The sequence below is a fragment of the Anomaloglossus baeobatrachus genome, chromosome 6 (genome assembly GCF_048569485.1).
Source record: "Anomaloglossus baeobatrachus isolate aAnoBae1 chromosome 6, aAnoBae1.hap1, whole genome shotgun sequence".
Taxonomy (NCBI): domain Eukaryota; kingdom Metazoa; phylum Chordata; class Amphibia; order Anura; family Aromobatidae; genus Anomaloglossus; species Anomaloglossus baeobatrachus.
The window spans coordinates 523,194,267-523,210,733 of record NC_134358.1 but is presented as its reverse complement, the minus strand read 5'-3'; the positions used below and the strand labels follow the sequence as shown (position 1 = coordinate 523,210,733).

Here is a 16,467-nt window from a genome sequence, read left to right as displayed (position 1 = left end):
GGGACTCTGCTGGATAGGAGCCGAGTATCGTCAGGGACAAGGCCCTGCTACTTTGAGGTACTCTGTGTCCCCGTAGGGACAGCGCACAGGAACACTCCAGCATTGCTGGGTGTGTTAGTGCGCCGGGGACCGCAGCGCTGACCGCGCTTGTGCCATCACACACTGCAGCGTGGCTGGGTGTGTTAGTGTTACTGGGGACTACCGCGCTGACCGCGCGCTGCCATTTCACACTGCAGCGCGACTGGGAATGTTAGTACGCCGGGGACTACCGCGCCGACCGCGCTCATACGCCGGCCGCGCTTATAACTTTAGTCCCCGGCTTTTGCGGCCTAGTCTCACTTTTTTCCTGCCCCCAGGCCTGCCAGTCAGGGGAAGGGCGGGACGCTGTACAGGACGTCAGCACTGGGGCTGGAACATTCTTTGCATACTCCACCCCCCTCACTGTGCACAGTGGGGCACCAGATTCCCGCACTTTCTAGGGCACGCCCACGGCCCCCTCCTCTCCTCAGGACGCCGGCAGCCATTCCTGTCAGCTCTTCTGACGCTGGAGAGGGGAGACAAGCTCAGGGAGACCCAGGCAGGGATTCTGGTGACAACACAACCGCTTTGAGCGGGCGGTAAGCAGCACCTGAGGTGCTGGCCCCACTAGTGCAGAAGTGTACTTATAGATTATATGATTATAGGCTATACTTTACACTGTATGGTGCACGGTTTATTTTTGGCTATATACCCTCCTGGATTGCTCAGAGGAGACAACAGCATGTCGTCCACAAGAAGCAAGGGTGCCAAAGCACAGACTTACTATGCTGCCTGCGCCGCATGTACGGCTATACTGCCGGCAGGTTCCACTGACCCTCATTGTGTGCAATGCTCGGCCCCTGTGGCACTTACTCAGCCGGAGCCTCTGCTAAGGGTGGCCCAGGAGGAACCACCTGCTAACACTGTCCAGGTGACAGGGACAGAGTTTGCAGTTTTTACTGAAAGACTTTCTGAGACTATGGCTAAGATATTAGAAGCTTTGCAGTCCAGACCAGTACCTCAGGCCATGGGCACTGGGGAATCATTGCTCCCTGGTCCCCCTCATTCGGAACAACAATGTTCTTCCGGTGTGTCTCATAGATCCCAGGGTGAGGTCTCTGACACGGACCGCAGCCCCAGACCGCCTAAGCGAGCTCGCTGGGAATTTCCCTCGACATCATCACATTGTTCAGGGTCTCAGCGGGAGGACTCTCTGTATGATGAAGCGGAGGTAGCTGATCAGGATTCTGATCCTGAGGCCGCTCTCAACCTTGATACTCCTGATGGGGACGCCATAGTGAATGATCTTATCGCGTCCATCAATCAAATGTTGGATATTTCTCCTTCAGCTCCTCCAGTAGAGGAGTCAGCTTCTCAGCAGGAGAAATTCCGTTTCAGGTTTCCCAAGCGTACAACGAGTATGTTTCTGGACCACTCTGACTTCAGAGAGGCAGTCCAGAAACACCGAGCTTGTCCAGATAAGCGTTTTTCAAAGCGCCTTAAGGATACACGTTATCCCTTCCCCCCTGACGTGGTCAAGGGCTGGACTCAGTGTCCCAAGGTGGATCCTCCAATCTCCAGACTGGCGGCTAGATCCATAGTTGCAGTTGAAGATGGGGCTTCACTCAAGGATGCCACTGACAGACAGATGGAGCTCTGGTTGAAATCCATCTATGAAGCTATCGGCGCGTCTTTTGCTCCAGCATTCGCAGCCGTATGGGCACTCCAAGCTATCTCTGCGGGTCAAGCGCAAATTGACGCACTCACACGTACGTCTGCGCCGCAGGTGGCGTCCATAACCTCTCAAACGTCGGCATTTGCGTCCTACGCTATTAATGCTGTCCTGGACTCTGCGAGCCGTACGGCGGTAGCATCTGCCAATTCGGTGGCAATACGCAGGGCCTTGTGGCTACGGGAATGGAAGGCAGATTCTGCTTCCAAAAAGTGCTTAACCAGTCTGCCATTTTCTGGCGACCGTTTGTTTGGTGAGAGATTGGATGAAATCATCAAACAATCCAAGGGAAAGGAAACATCCTTACCCCAGGCCAAACCAAACACATCCCAACAGAGGAGGGGACAGTCGAGGTTTCGGTCCTTTCGGGGTGCGGGCAGGTCCCAATTCTCCTCGTCCAAAAGGCCCCAGAAGGATCAGAGGAACTCCGATTCATGGCGGTCTAAGTCACGCCCTAAAAAGACCGCCGGAGGTGCCGCTACCAAGGCGGCTTCCTCATGACTTACGGCCTCCTCACACCGCATCCTCGGTCGGTGGCAGGCTCTCCCGCTTTTGCGACACCTGGCTGCCACAGGTAAAAGACCGTTGGGTGAGAGACATTTTGTCTCACGGTTACAGGATAGAGTTCAGCTCTCGTCCTCCGACTCGATTCTTCAGAACATCTCCGCCTCCCGAGCGAGCCGATGCTCTTCTGCAGGCGGTGGGCACTCTGAAGGCAGAAGGAGTGGTGGTCCCGGTTCCTCATCAGCAACAGGGTCACGGTTTTTACTCCAACCTGTTTGTGGTTCCAAAGAAGGACGGATCTTTCCGTCCTGTTCTGGACCTAAAACTGCTCAACAAACACGTAAAGACCAGGCGGTTCCGGATGGAATCCCTCCGCTCCGTCATCGCCTCAATGTCCCAAGGAGATTTCCTTGCATCGATCGATATCAAGGATGCTTATCTCCACGTACCGATTGCTCCAGAGCATCAGCGCTTCCTGCGCTTCGCCATGGGAGACGAACACCTTCAGTTCGCGGCACTGCCGTTCGGCCTGGCGACAGCCCCAAGGGTTTTCACCAAGGTCATGGCTACAGTAGTTGCGGTCCTCCACTCTCAGGGTCACTCGGTGATACCTTACTTAGACGATCTGCTGGTCAAGGCACCCTCTCAAGAGGCATGCCAACACAGCCTCAACGTTACTCTGGAGACTCTCCAGAGTTTCGGGTGGATCATCAATTTTCCAAAGTCAAATCTGACACCGGTCCAATCGCTGACATATCTTGGCATGGAGTTTCATACTCTTCCAGCGATAGTGAAGCTTCCGCTGAACAAACAGCGGTCACTGCAGACAGGGTTGCAATCTCTCCTTCAAGGTCAGTCACACCCCTTGAGGCGCCTCATGCACTTCCTGGGGAAGATGGTGGCAGCAATGGAGGCAGTCCCTTTCGCGCAGTTTCACCTGCGTCCTCTTCAATGGGACATCCTACGAAAATGGGACAGGAAGCCGACGTCCCTAGACAGGAACGTCTCTCTCTCTCAGGCAACCAAAGCTTCCCTTCGGTGGTGGCTTCTTCCCACTTCATTATCGAAGGGGAAATCCTTCCTACCCCCATCCTGGGCGGTGGTCACGACGGACGCGAGTCTGTCAGGGTGGGGAGCAGTCTTCCTCCACCACAGGGCTCAGGGTACGTGGACTCAGCAAGAGTCCTCACTTCAGATCAATGTTCTGGAGATCAGGGCAGTGTATCTTGCCCTAAAAGCGTTCCAGCAGTGGCTGGAAGGCAAGCAGATCCGAATTCAGTCGGACAACTCCACAGCGGTGGCTTACATCAACCACCAAGGGGGAACACGCAGTCGGCAAGCCTTCCAGGAAGTCCGGCGGATTTTGATGTGGGTGGAAGCCACGGCCTCCACCATCTCCGCAGTTCACATCCCGGGCGTGGAAAACTGGGAAGCAGACTTTCTCAGTCGCCAGGGCATGGACGCAGGGGAATGGTCCCTTCACCCGGACGTGTTTCAGGAGATCTGTTGCCGCTGGGGGATGCCGGACGTCGACCTAATGGCGTCCCGGCACAACAACAAGGTCACGGCATTCATGGCACGATCTCACGATCACAGAGCTCTGGCGGCAGACGCCTTAGTTCAGGATTGGTCGCAGTTTCAACTCCCTTATGTGTTTCCTCCTCTGGCACTGTTGCCCAGAGTGTTACGCAAGATCAGGGCCGACTGCCGCCGCGCCATCCTCGTCGCTCCAGACTGGCCGAGGAGGTCGTGGTACCCGGATCTGTGGCATCTCACGGTCGGCCAACCGTGGGCACTACCAGACCGACCAGACTTGCTGTCTCAAGGGCCGTTTTTCCATCTGAATTCAGCGGCCCTCAACCTGACTGTGTGGCCATTGAGTCCTGGATCTTAGCGTCTTCAGGATTATCTCAAGAGGTCATTGCCACTATGAGACAGGCTAGGAAACCAACGTCCGCCAAGATCTACCACAGGACGTGGAAAATATTCCTGTCGTGGTGCTCTGCTCAGGGTTTTTCTCCCTGGCCATTTGCCTTGCCCACTTTTCTGTCCTTTCTTCAATCCGGATTGGAAAAGGGTTTGTTGCTCGGCTCCCTTAAGGGACAAGTCTCTGCGCTCTCTGTGTTTTTTCAGAAGCGCCTGGCCAGACTTCCACAGGTACGCACATTCCTGCAAGGGGTTTGTCACATCGTCCCTCCTTACAAGCGTCAGTTAGAACCCTGGGATCTGAACAGGGTGCTGATGGTTCTTCAGAAACCACCGTTCGAGCCAATGAGGGATATTTCTCTCGCACGCCTTTCGCAGAAAGTGGTTTTCCTAGTAGCAGTCACTTCACTTCGGAGAGTGTCTGAGCTAGCAGCGTTGTCCTGCAAAGCTCCTTTCCTGGTGTTTCACCAGGACAAGGTGGTTCTGCGTCCGGTTCCGGAATTCCTCCCTAAGGTGGTATCCTCCTTTCACCTCAATCAGGATATCTCCTTACCTTCTTTTTGCCCTCATCCAGTTCACCAGTGTGAAAAGGATTTGCACTTGTTAGATCTGGTGAGAGCACTCAGAGTCTACATTTCTCGTACGGCGCCCCTGCGCCGCTCGGATGCACTCTTTGTCCTTGTCGCTGGCCAGCGTAAAGGGACACAAGCTTCCAAATCAACCCTGGCTCGGTGGATCAAGGAACCAATTCTCGAAGCTTATCGTTCCTCGGGGCTTCCGGTTCCCTCAGGGCTGAAGGCCCATTCTACCAGGGCCGTGGGAGCGTCCTGGGCCTTGCGACACCAGGCTACGGCTCAGCAGGTGTGTCAGGCAGCTACCTGGTCGAGTCTGCACACTTTCACGAAACACTATCAGGTGCATACCTATGCTTCGGCAGATGCCAGCCTAGGTAGGCAAGTCCTTCAGGCGGCGGTTGCCCACCTGTAGGACGGAGCCGTTACGGCTCTATTATGAGGTATTATTTACTCACCCAGGGACTGCTTTTGGACGTCCCAATTGTCTGGGTCTCCCAATGGAGCGACAAAGAAGAAGGGAATTTTGTTTACTTACCGTAAATTCCTTTTCTTCTAGCTCCAATTGGGAGACCCAGCTCCCGCCCCTGTTTTTTTGTGTACACATGTTGTTCATGTTGAATGGTTTCAGTTCTCCGATATTCCTTCGGATTGAATTTACTTTAAACCAGTTTATAATTTTTTCCTCCTTCTTGCTTTTGCACCAAAACTGAGGAGCCCGTGGGAGCACGGGGGGTGTATAGGCAGAAGGGGAGGGGCTTTACACTTTTAGTGTAATACTTTGTGTGGCCTCCGGAGGCATAGCTATACACCCAATTGTCTGGGTCTCCCAATTGGAGCTAGAAGAAAAGGAATTTATGGTAAGTAAACAAAATTCCCTTCTTCTTTATCGTTCCTATGGGAGACCCAGACATTGGGACGTCTCAAAGCAGTCCATGGGTGGGAATAAACAGAAAAAGTGAGAAGTAGGCAGAGCCTAACTTCACAAGTGGGCGACAGCCGCCTGAAGGATGCGTCTGCCCAAGCTCGCATCTGCCGAAGCATGAGCATGCACTTGGTAGTGCTTCGAGAAGGTATGCAGGCTAGTCCAAGTGGCAGCCTGACAGACTTGCAGAGCCGTAGCCTGGTGCCTGAAAGCCCAAGAGGCACCGACAGCTCTGGTCGAGTGTGCCTTGATCCCCGGCGGGGGAGGCACCTGAGAACCCTGGTAGGCATCTGAAACGGTCGACCTAATCCAACGGGCTAAGGTCGGCTTAGAAGCAGAGAGGCCCTTACGCCGACCTGTGGTTAGCACAAAAAGAGAGGTGCACCGCCTAAGAGCTGCGGTGCGAGACACATAGATCCGGAGCGCCCGCACCAGATCCAGAGTATTCAACGCCTTTTCAAAGCGATGAACAGGAGCCGGACAAAAGGAAGGCAGGGTAATGTCCTGGTTAAGGTGGAAAGGAGAAACCACCTTAGGGAGAAAGTCCGGGGTCGGACGGAGAACCACCTTGTCTTGATGAAAAACCAAAAAAGGTGACTCAGAAGAGAGCGCAGCCAAATCAGAGACTCTCCTGAGGGAAGTTATGGCCACTAGAAAGACCACTTTCTGTGAAAGACGAAACAAAGGAACCTCCCTAAGAGGCTCAAAGGGGGGTTTCTGCAAGGCCGTGAGGACTAAATTGAGGTCCCAGGGATCCAAGGGGCGCCGGTAAGGCGGAAGGATGTGAGACGCGCCCTGCATGAAGGTGCGGACCTGAGCCAGCCGGGCGATACGCCGCTGGAACAGCACTGACAGAGCCGAGACTTGTCCCTTGAGAGAATTGAGGGACAGTCCTAGCTGCAGACCAGACTGTAAAAAGGACAGAAGGGTCGGCAAGGAAAAAGGCCAAGGAGCATGGCCAGAAGAACGACACCAGGACAGGAAAATCTTCCAGGTCCTGTGATAGATCTTGGCCGAGGAAGACTTCCGAGCCCGAGTTATGGTGGAAATGACTTCAGGAGGAATACCAGAAGCCGTCAAGATCCAGGAATCAAGAGCCACGCCGTCAATCTGAGAGCCGCAGAATTCTGGCGGAAAAACGGACCTTGTGAGAGAAGGTCTGGACGGTCCGGAAGATGCCACGGCGCCTCTACGGACAGATGGAGCAGGTCTGAGTACCAAGCTCGCCTGGGCCAGTCCGGAGCAATGAGGATGACCCGACGGCCCTCCATTCTGATCTTGCGCAGGACTCTGGGCAAGAGAGCTAGAGGGGGAAACACGTAGGACAGACGAAACTGGGACCAGTCTTGAACCAGAGCGTCCGCTGCGAAGGCCTGAGGATTGTGGGAGCGAGCTACGTAAACGGGAACTTTGTTGTTGTGACGGGATGCCATTAGGTCCACGTCCGGAGTGCCCCACTTGCGGCAGATTGACTGAAACACTGCCGGATGCAGGGACCACTCGCCACTGTCCACGGTTTGACGGCTGAGATAATCTGCCTCCCAGTTTTCCACGCCTGGGATGTGGACTGCGGATATGGTGGACTTGGAGTCCTCCATCCATTGAAGGATACGTTGTACCTCCAACATTGTCAGGCGACTGCGTGTCCCGCCTTGGTGATTGATGTAGGCAACCGCTGTCGCGTTGTCTGACTGGACTCGGATGTGCTTGCCCGCCAATAGATGGTGAAAGGCTAGGAGAGCCAGGAGCACGGCTCTGGTTTCCAGCACATTGATCGAGAGGGCTGACTCGGACGGAGTCCAAGTGCCCTGTGCTCGGTGGTGGAGACATACCGCTCCCCAGCCGGATAGATTGGCATCCGTGGTGAGAACCACCCAGGACGGAGCCAGGAAGGAGCGTCCCTGAGACAGAGAGAGGGGCCGAAGCCACCACTGAAGAGAGCTCCTGGTCTGTGGCGACAGAGCCACTAACCTGTGCAAGGAGGAAGGCCGCTTGTCCCAACAGCGGAGAATGTCCAGCTGCAGAGGACGCAGATGGAACTGGGCAAAGGGAACAGCCTCCATTGACGCCACCATCTGACCCAGCACCTGCATCAGGTGCCTGATGGAATAACGGCGGGGCCTCAGCAGAGAGCGCACCGCCAGTTGGAGGGACTGCTGTTTGATCAAGGGCAACTTCACAAGCGCCGGCAGAGTCTCGAACTGCATCCCTAGGTACGTGAGACTCTGGGTCGGAGTCAGAGTGGATTTGGGAAGATTGACCAGCCACCCGAATTGGGCTAGAGTGGCGAGAGTGAGCGAGACACTCCGCTGACAGTCTGCGCTGGATGAAGCCTTGATTAGAAGGTCGTCCAGGTAAGGGATCACTGCCAACCCCTGGAGGTGCAGAACCTCAATCACTGCTGCCATGACTTTGGTGAATACCCGAGGGGCCGTGGCTAACCCGAAGGGGAGAGCCACGAACTAGAAATGTTCCTCTCCGATTGCAAAACGTAGCCAACGCTTGTGAGAAACTGCAATTGGCACATGCAGATAGGTATCTCTGATGTCGATGGATGCCAGGAAATCCCCTTGGGTCATTGAGGCAATGACTGACCGCAGAGACTCCATGCAAAAATGCTGCACCTGAACATGCTTGTTGAGAAGCTTGAGATCCAATATGGGCCGGAAGGAACCGTCCTTTTTGGGGACTAGGAAGAGATTTGAGTAGAAACCTCTGAACCGTTCCCGGGCGGGAACCGGTATAATTACTCCGTCGGCCTGCAAGGATGCCACGGCCTGAGAGAAGGCGGCGGCCTTGGAGCAGGGGGGAGTTGACAGAAAAAATCTGTTTGGCTGGCTGGACGAGAATTCTATCCTGTAGCCGTGGGAGATGACATCCCGCACCCACTGATCGGAGACGTGTTGAAACCACGCGTCTCCAAAGTGGGAGAGCCTGCCACCGACTAAGGACGTTGCTGGCGCGGACAGATAGTCAAGAGGAGGCTGACTTAGTGGTAGCTCCTGCGGTCTTCTGTGGACGCGCCTTTGTGCGCCAGTTGGATTTTCGGTCCTTTGCTGAGTTAGTGGACGAGGCCGAGGGCTTAGAGGACGACCAGTTGGAGGAACGAAACCTCGACTGGTTCCTACCCTGGACAGGTTTCCTGGTTTTGGTTTGTGGCATGGAAGTACTCTTCCCGCCAGTAGCTTCCTTAATAATTTCATCCAGTTGTTCACCGAATAGCCTGGACCCAGCAAAATGGAGCCCAGCAAGGTACTTCTTTGAAGAAGCATCTGCCTTCCACTCTTGGAGCCACAAGATCCTGCGGATAGCGAGGGAATTAGCCGAAGCCACCGCAGTGCGGTGAGAAGCCTCCAGCATGGCAGACATGGCATAGGATGAAAAAGCCGAAGCTTGGGAAGTTAAGGCAACCATTTCAGGCATAGATTCCCTGTAGAGGGAGAATGCATCTCCTCCAGAGAAGCAGAGATGGCTTTGAGAGCCCACACTGCTGCAAAAGATGGGGAGAACGAGGCCCCTGCCGCCTCATATACAGATTTGGCCAGAAGGTCAACCTGGCGGTCAGTGGAATCCTTAAGCGAGGTGCCATCAGCTACTGATACCACGGTCCGGGCTGAGAGTCTAGATACCGGGGGGTCTACCTTTTGGTGAATGAGCCCACTCTTTGACCACCTCAGGTGGAAAGGGAAAACGGTCATCAGAGCCACGCTTCGGGAAGCGTTTGTCAGGACAGGCCCTAGACTTGGACACAGCGGCCTGAAAACTGGAGTGATTAAAGAACACACTCTTTGTCCTCTTAGGCAAGGTAAACTGGTGCTTTTCTGCCAGAGAGGGTTGCTCCTCTGATACTGGCGGATTGAGGTCCAGTACAGAATTAATGGACGCAATCAAGTCACTAACATCTGAGTCACTTTCGGACAGATCAATGGGACACATGGAGGTAGCCTCCGAGCCCCCTGTAAAGGCATTCTCCTCGTCCTGCGAGTCAGCCTCTGAAACAGAGGCACGGGACGAGGAAGGAGATGGAGCCCTGCGTCTCCTCTTAGGAGGACGGGCTCTGGGACCAGATGATGAATCCTCTGTGAGCTCCGCTGAGAGAGCCCTAGCAGCAGAGGCACCCTGTGAAGGGGGCTGATGCATGTTCAGCAAAGTCCGGGACAGCTGTCCCATGGAGTCAGCAAAAGACTGGGAGATAGACCTGGTTAAGGATTCTACCCAAGCCAGGGGTTCAGCCACAGGAGCAGGAGCAGCCTGAGAGACCACTGGGGGTGCGATTCCAGGCTGAGGCACCGCCAGGTTAGAGCAGGCATCACAATGTGGATAGGTGCTCGGTTCGGGCAGTATGAGCTTACATGCATAGCATACTGAATACAGCTTTGGAGCCTTGCTCCTCGTGTGTGACATGCTGAAGAGGGGGCTCTGCCAGAGTGACCCCCAGAGAGTATATACAGAGGCCCACAACCAGAGGTTGTGGCTTACCAGACCACTGGAGCGGTGTTGTGTGCCCTCCAGATCCCGAAGCCCGGACCCCCAAGCACCTCAGCAGGGATGATGCAGCCAGTGATGATCGCAGAGAAAAACGCTGATAAAATTGCACCGGAGCGAGGAGAGGGGGCGGGACCAACTCTGAGAGCGGGAACTGGAGGGCCAACTAGACTTACAGGGGAGGAGACATGAACTCAGTGAGGAGTGTCTCTCCCCTGTGCAAACCAGCCGCTGGGCGGAGCCGCACTGTCCCTCTGCATGAATGACATGCGAGGGCAGTGAAATCGAAATTAGGCCTCCGGCGAAGCCGGGGCCTAAATTTGAGCGATGCGGCCGGCGCGCAGGCACCATCGGCGCGGTTCTCAGGCGACAGCCAGAGAACCGGCCGGAAATGTCAGAAAACTCACTCAGCACACTCTCCCACCATAATAAAATACAGGGACCCCCATAATATAAACGTCTCAGGTACTTAGCTTGCTGAGACGCAGGGTTCCAAGTCCCTGGGGGTGAGTGCTCCGTCCAGCAGGATCCTGAAGGGCTGCGGATGGAGACCGGTCTCCTGCAAGCATGGAGAACCGTGCTGGCTCCCACTTCAAGCCAGAGCCCGAGGGATGGTGAAGGAGCGCGGCATGTAAGGCTCCAGCCTTGGAATCAACCTTAACAGCACCGCCGACACAGTGGGGTGAGAAGGAACATGCCGGGGGTCCAGACTTGGACCCGCTTTTCTTCAAACTCTTTCCAAAAATGAAAAATCAGATGAGAATGCATGTGTGGATGTATGCCTCCTGAACACAAAGCAATGAACTGGCTAGATCTGGTTCTCCAGGGGGTGTATAAGCTCAGAGGGAGGAGCTACACTTGTGAGTGTAGTACTTTGTGTGTCCTCCGGAGGCAGAAGCTATACACCCAATGTCTGGGTCTCCCATAGGAACGATAAAGAAATACATGTAGCTGACCCGCTCCTGTCAGGATAGCGTGCAGCTGTGCCCGGTGATGCGATGCGAGTCACTCGCAAGTGTGACTCCGACCTTATCCACCAAATATAGGGCTCAGAACCTAACGTCTACAGACTGTGTAGACAACTACTACCGGTATTTACAGAAAATATGTTTTATCTTGCGAACTTTTCTGAATCCTTTCTTGTCAACCAGGTAGAAGACCAGGCACATATCCTCGTAGACGAGCTCCAGTTAACCGAGGAAAGCATCAGACTCCGCTACTTGGTCAGCTCTCTGATGAGCGACATAGCCACCGCTTACTTCCCAGAAGCCTCTGTGCATCTCTATGGGTCCAGCGTAAATTCATTTGGAAAAATGGGCTGTGATTTGGACTTGTTTTTAAATTTGGAGGATATAAAAGGATATAAATCTGGAAAGGTAAGACTGTGGCCATGGTAAGTGTATGCTCTGAAGTCCGCGTGTACAGGCGCAGTGCCTGATTCTGTGCAGTAGGCCGTGAGATATTGCAGCCTTCAAGTAAATTATATGGCTGAGTTGGAATATCAAACTTAGTCCATTTTCGGTTAAAAACAAAATAGACCCTTCTGCTTTTCTCCTGCACAGCTTCTCTCTGGCTTCCTACTGTTCTGGTAGTTACAATGCCGCCCCATTAAATTGATGGGACTTTGTTGCAGTTCCTTGTACAGCGGGAGGCTGGAAATGTCACTGTGCAAAGAAATACTGTTTCCCCAGTTCTGAATGAACAATGGGGGGTCCTGGCCTTCAGACCCCCACTGATCAGGCATTAAAAACATATCCTAGTTATTTGCTAGGCAATCCACTTGAAGTCCAGAAGCCTCTATTACCATAAGGAAACAAAGATTACTTAAGTTGACATGCATTATCCTGTATAGATAATACTTTTTTTTTTTTTTTCTTCACCAGTACAGACCTCTAATAGGAGCATTTCAGAAACAAGATTTTCAACATTGAAACCAATTCGGTTTGCTGAGAGGTGGCCACCATGGGCCAACCACTCAGACATTTAGACAAACAGGAGGACAAAGAGTATATGTGCAAAAATGACAAAATATTTTATTATGAAAAACCACAATAGACAGTTTATTCCAAATAAGGGAATGAAATCAAGGTCTACAAACACCAAACCAGGACAATTGATTAGGTTAAGACATAAAAGTCAGTAATAGACTAAAAGGTCCATTGCAAGAGCAAAATAACCACACATGAATAGTAACCTATAAAGCTCCCAGTCAAGGACGAGTCATTACCTGGAAGGAAGGGTGCAGAGTGCGTGCAGGGTTAACCCTCAGTCTGGAAACCCCCCAGAGAGGAACCTTGGCTTCATCGACGCGTGTTTCGCACGGTAAGGCTGCTTTCTCAAGATGGAGAGTCCTTGACTGGGAGCTTTATAGGTTACTATTCATGTGTGGTTATTTTGCTCTTGCAATGGACCTGTTAGTCTATTACTGACTTTTATGTCCTAACCTAATTAATTGTCCTGATTTGGTGTTTATAGAGCTTGATTTTATTCCCTCATTAGGAATAAACTCTGGATATATGGCTTGGATTGTCAGATCTACCTTTAACTACTATTCTGATACCCTTACATTTTTCATCTCCAGGACATACATTTTTCCTGGGTATTTGGTATATAGTGATTATTTTCTGAGAAGTGCCCTGTCATTACTGTGTAATTATATATCCCCCAGATGATTCATTGTGGTGATGTTTTATCTGTCTTTTAACAACTGTCTATTGTGGTTTTTCATAATAAAATATTTTGTCATTTTTGCACATATACTCTTTGTCCTTCTGTTTGTCTAATTAGAGCATTTGTAAGATGAACTAATTACACAAAGGAATTTAAAGGGAACCTGTCAGGTGTAATATGCACCCAGAACCATGAGCAGTACTGGGTGTATATTGCTAATCCCTTCCAAACCATCCCTGTATACACTAGCATAGAGAAAGAGATCTTTAGAAAAATTATGCTAATGCAGGGACTAGTCACAAGGGCGTTGGTTCCTGTGCTCATTCCACCCTCTTAGCATGTTTGCACGCCCACATGTGCTAACAATGACCAGCGTCATCATCGGCAGTGACACGTATACCTGTATTCGTCGGGCCACCTCTGAACTCCGGGCTTAGGGTCAGTGATTATGATCAGAAGTCCCGGCACTTCCAGTTCTGTGCACTAGACACCTCCCTGAAGCTGGGACACGTACACCCGGCTTCATAGTACGCATGACTGGAAGTGCAGGGCATTCTGATCATGCACACTGACCCTAAGCCTAGCATTCTGAGGTGGCGTGACGGACGCAGGTGCACACCTCACCCCTGATGACGCTGGGCAGTTGGCATTAATTAGCATGTTAGCACGCCCCTGTGGGTGTGCTATCACGCTAAGAGGGTGGAATGACCGCAGGAACTAATGTCCTTGCGACTAGTCCCTGTGCTCATTAGCATATCATAAAAGATTTTTAGAAATACTTTTTCTAAAGATCTCTTTATATCTACTACTAGATACAGGGACGGTTAGGCAGGGATTAGCAATATACACCCAGAACTGCTCGTGGCTCTGGGTGCATATTGGATCTGACAGGTTCCCTTTAAAACATTTTGTAATTGAAGATATGACTTGGTAATATTAGCCTTACTTTGTTGACTACAGTGTAAGCTCTGTGTCAGTAATTTACATCATTGCTGGTTTTTATAAAGGACACTTAGACCAGCAATAACTGGAGGAGCGTTCTGTGTGGATGGTATTATAGTCAGTCTATCTAACAGGCCAATAAATCACCATCGATCGCCATTCATATATCTGATCAGCTTTGGTCGGTTTATGTAAATGGACCCTAAAGCCCCCAAAACACTTCAGAAGGCTGTCGGCAAAACAATGTTTACGTCTATTGTTCAACCAGGATCTATCTCCTCTGAAAACCGTTGCCAATTTCTCGCATGGGATATCCTTCATTTCTAAGAACAAGAATAGACTGTCGAGTTTCACATGAAAGTTCTCTTTTTTTGGCAATTTTGAGAGTTTAAATGGAACCTGTCACCAGTTTTTTGGGCTATAAGCTGCGGCCACCACCACCGGGCTTTTATATAGAGCATTCTAACATCTATATATATAATTGCCTTATTCTGTCTGTCTGTCTGTCTGTCTGTCTGTCTTCAAAATTGTGTCCTTCCGGTGACATTGTGTCCTTACGGTGACACAAAGCTGATTGGCCGCTGGGCTCGCCATGGCCGCGCCCCCCCACACCGATTGGCCGCTCGCCCAGGCTGCGCCCCCACACGGATTGGCCAGCCGCTCGCCCAGGCTCCGCCCCCCCCCCACAGATTGGCCTCTCGCCCCGGCACCCTGCAGGCATTGGCAACTCGGCCACGCCACGCCCCGCCCCCCTCACGCAATGGACGTTAGCTCTGCCCCCCCGCGCATTCCCCGAACTGACACGGTCACGGCTCCCAGGTGAGTACTGTACAACCCCCCCCCCCCCGCCCCCCCCACGGGAGCCCACATCAGCGTACGCCGCCAACCCAGCCGACACTTACCCTCGCATTGCTGGCCTTGCCGCCGTATGCTGGTGTGGGCTCCCGTGCGAGTGGGGGACGTGATGCGCTGGTAACCATCCTAGCATAGTTACTAGCACATCAAGGTCCTGCAGCGGCGGAAGATCCACACGCACGCACATAACAGCACACACACACACACACACATCAGATCACACTCACTCTCACAAACACCTCACACACACATCGCATCCACATACTCACAGCATCCGGCGATATCGCTTGCTTCTCGGCCTCGATACTGTGCTGTTGTGACCTTCCAGGACCTGACGGAGGATCACATGGCCAGAAGCATGTGGTATCTCCGGATGTTGTGAATGTGAGCGCGTATGTGCGATATCGTCAGTGTCTGTGTGTGTGAGTGTATGCGATCGGGTGTGTGTGAGTGTCGGGATCAGGTGTGTGTGAGTGTCGGGATCGGGTGTGTGTGAGTGTATGCGATCGTGTGTGTGAGTGTCGGCAGAGGAGCACGGCGTGCTGGAGGAGGCTGGGAGCAGAGAGGCTGATCTTGGGGAAGGCTGGGAGGGGGAGGCTGATGCTGGGGGAGACTGGGAGGGGAAGGCTGATGCTGAAGGAGGCTGGGAGGAGGAGGCTGGGAGGAAGGAGGCTGGGAGGAGAGAGGCTGATCCTGGGGAAGGCTGGGAAGGGGAGGCTGATGCTGGGGGAGGCTGGAAGGAGAGAGGCTGAGGCTGGGAGGAGAGAGGCTGATGCTGAGGGAGGCTGGGAGGGGAAAGCTGATGCTGGGGAAGGCTGGGAGGAAGGAGGCTGGGAGGAGAGAGGCTGATCCTGGGGTAGGCTGGGAGCGAGAGGCTGATGCTGCGGGAGGCTGGAAGGAGAGAGGCTGATGCTGCGGGAGGCTGGAAGGAGAGAGGCTGAGGCTGGGAGGAGAGAGGCTGATGCTGGGGAAGGCTGATGCTGAGGGAGGCTGGGAGGGGAAAGCTGATGCTGGGGAAGGCTGGGAGGACGGAGGCTGGGAGGAGAGAGGCTGATCCTGGGGAAGGCTGGGAGAGGGAGGCTGATGCTGGGGGAGGCTGGAAGGAGAGAGGCTGATGCTGAGGGAGGCTGGAAGAAGAGAGGCTGATGCTGGGGGAGGTTGATGCTGGGGGAGGCTGGGAGGAGAGAGGCTGATGCTAGGGAACGCTGGGAGGAGAGAGGCTGATGCTGGGGACAGAGAGGAGAGGCTGATGCTGGGAGGAGAGAGGCTGATGCTGGGAGGAGAGAGGCTGATGCTGGGAGGAGAGAGGCTGATGCTGGGATGAGAGAGGCTGATGCTGGGATGAGAGAGGCTGATGCTGGGAGGAGAGAGGCTGATGCTGGGGGAGGCTGATGCTGGGGGAGGCTGATGCTGGGGGAGGCTGATGCTGGGGGAGGCTGGGACGAGGGAGGCTGATGCTTGGGGAGGCTGATGCTGGGGGAGGCTGGAAGGAGAGAGGCTGATGCTTGGGGAGGCTGATGCTGGGGGAGACTGGGAGGGGAAGGCTGATGCTGAGGGAGGCTGGGAGGGGGAGGCTGGGAGGAAGGAGGCTGGGAGGAGAGAGGCTGATCCTGGGGAAGGCTGGGAAGGGGAGGCTGATGCTCAGGGAGGCTGGAAGGAGAGAGGCTGATGCTGGGGGAGGCTGGAAGGAGAGAGGCTGAGGCTGGGAGGAGAGAGGCTGATGCTGGGGAAGGCTGATGCTGAGGGAGGCTGGGAGGGGAAAGCTGATGCTGGGGAAGGCTGGGAGGACGGAGGCTGGGAGGAGAGAGGCTGATCCTGGGGAAGGCTGGGAGAGAGAG

The 16,467-nt window shown here is 53.6% G+C and overlaps 1 protein-coding gene across 1 annotated transcript in view; it reads left to right on the top strand.

Moving 5' to 3' along the window:
- Positions 1 to 16,467, top strand: part of MTPAP (mitochondrial poly(A) polymerase) — a 68,633-nt gene that overhangs the window by 18,222 nt on the left and 33,944 nt on the right. The window contains exon 4 of the mRNA XM_075315517.1: positions 11,314 to 11,538. Coding sequence (XP_075171632.1) covers positions 11,314 to 11,538 — 225 coding nt within the window. The remainder of the gene's footprint in view (positions 1 to 11,313; positions 11,539 to 16,467) is intronic.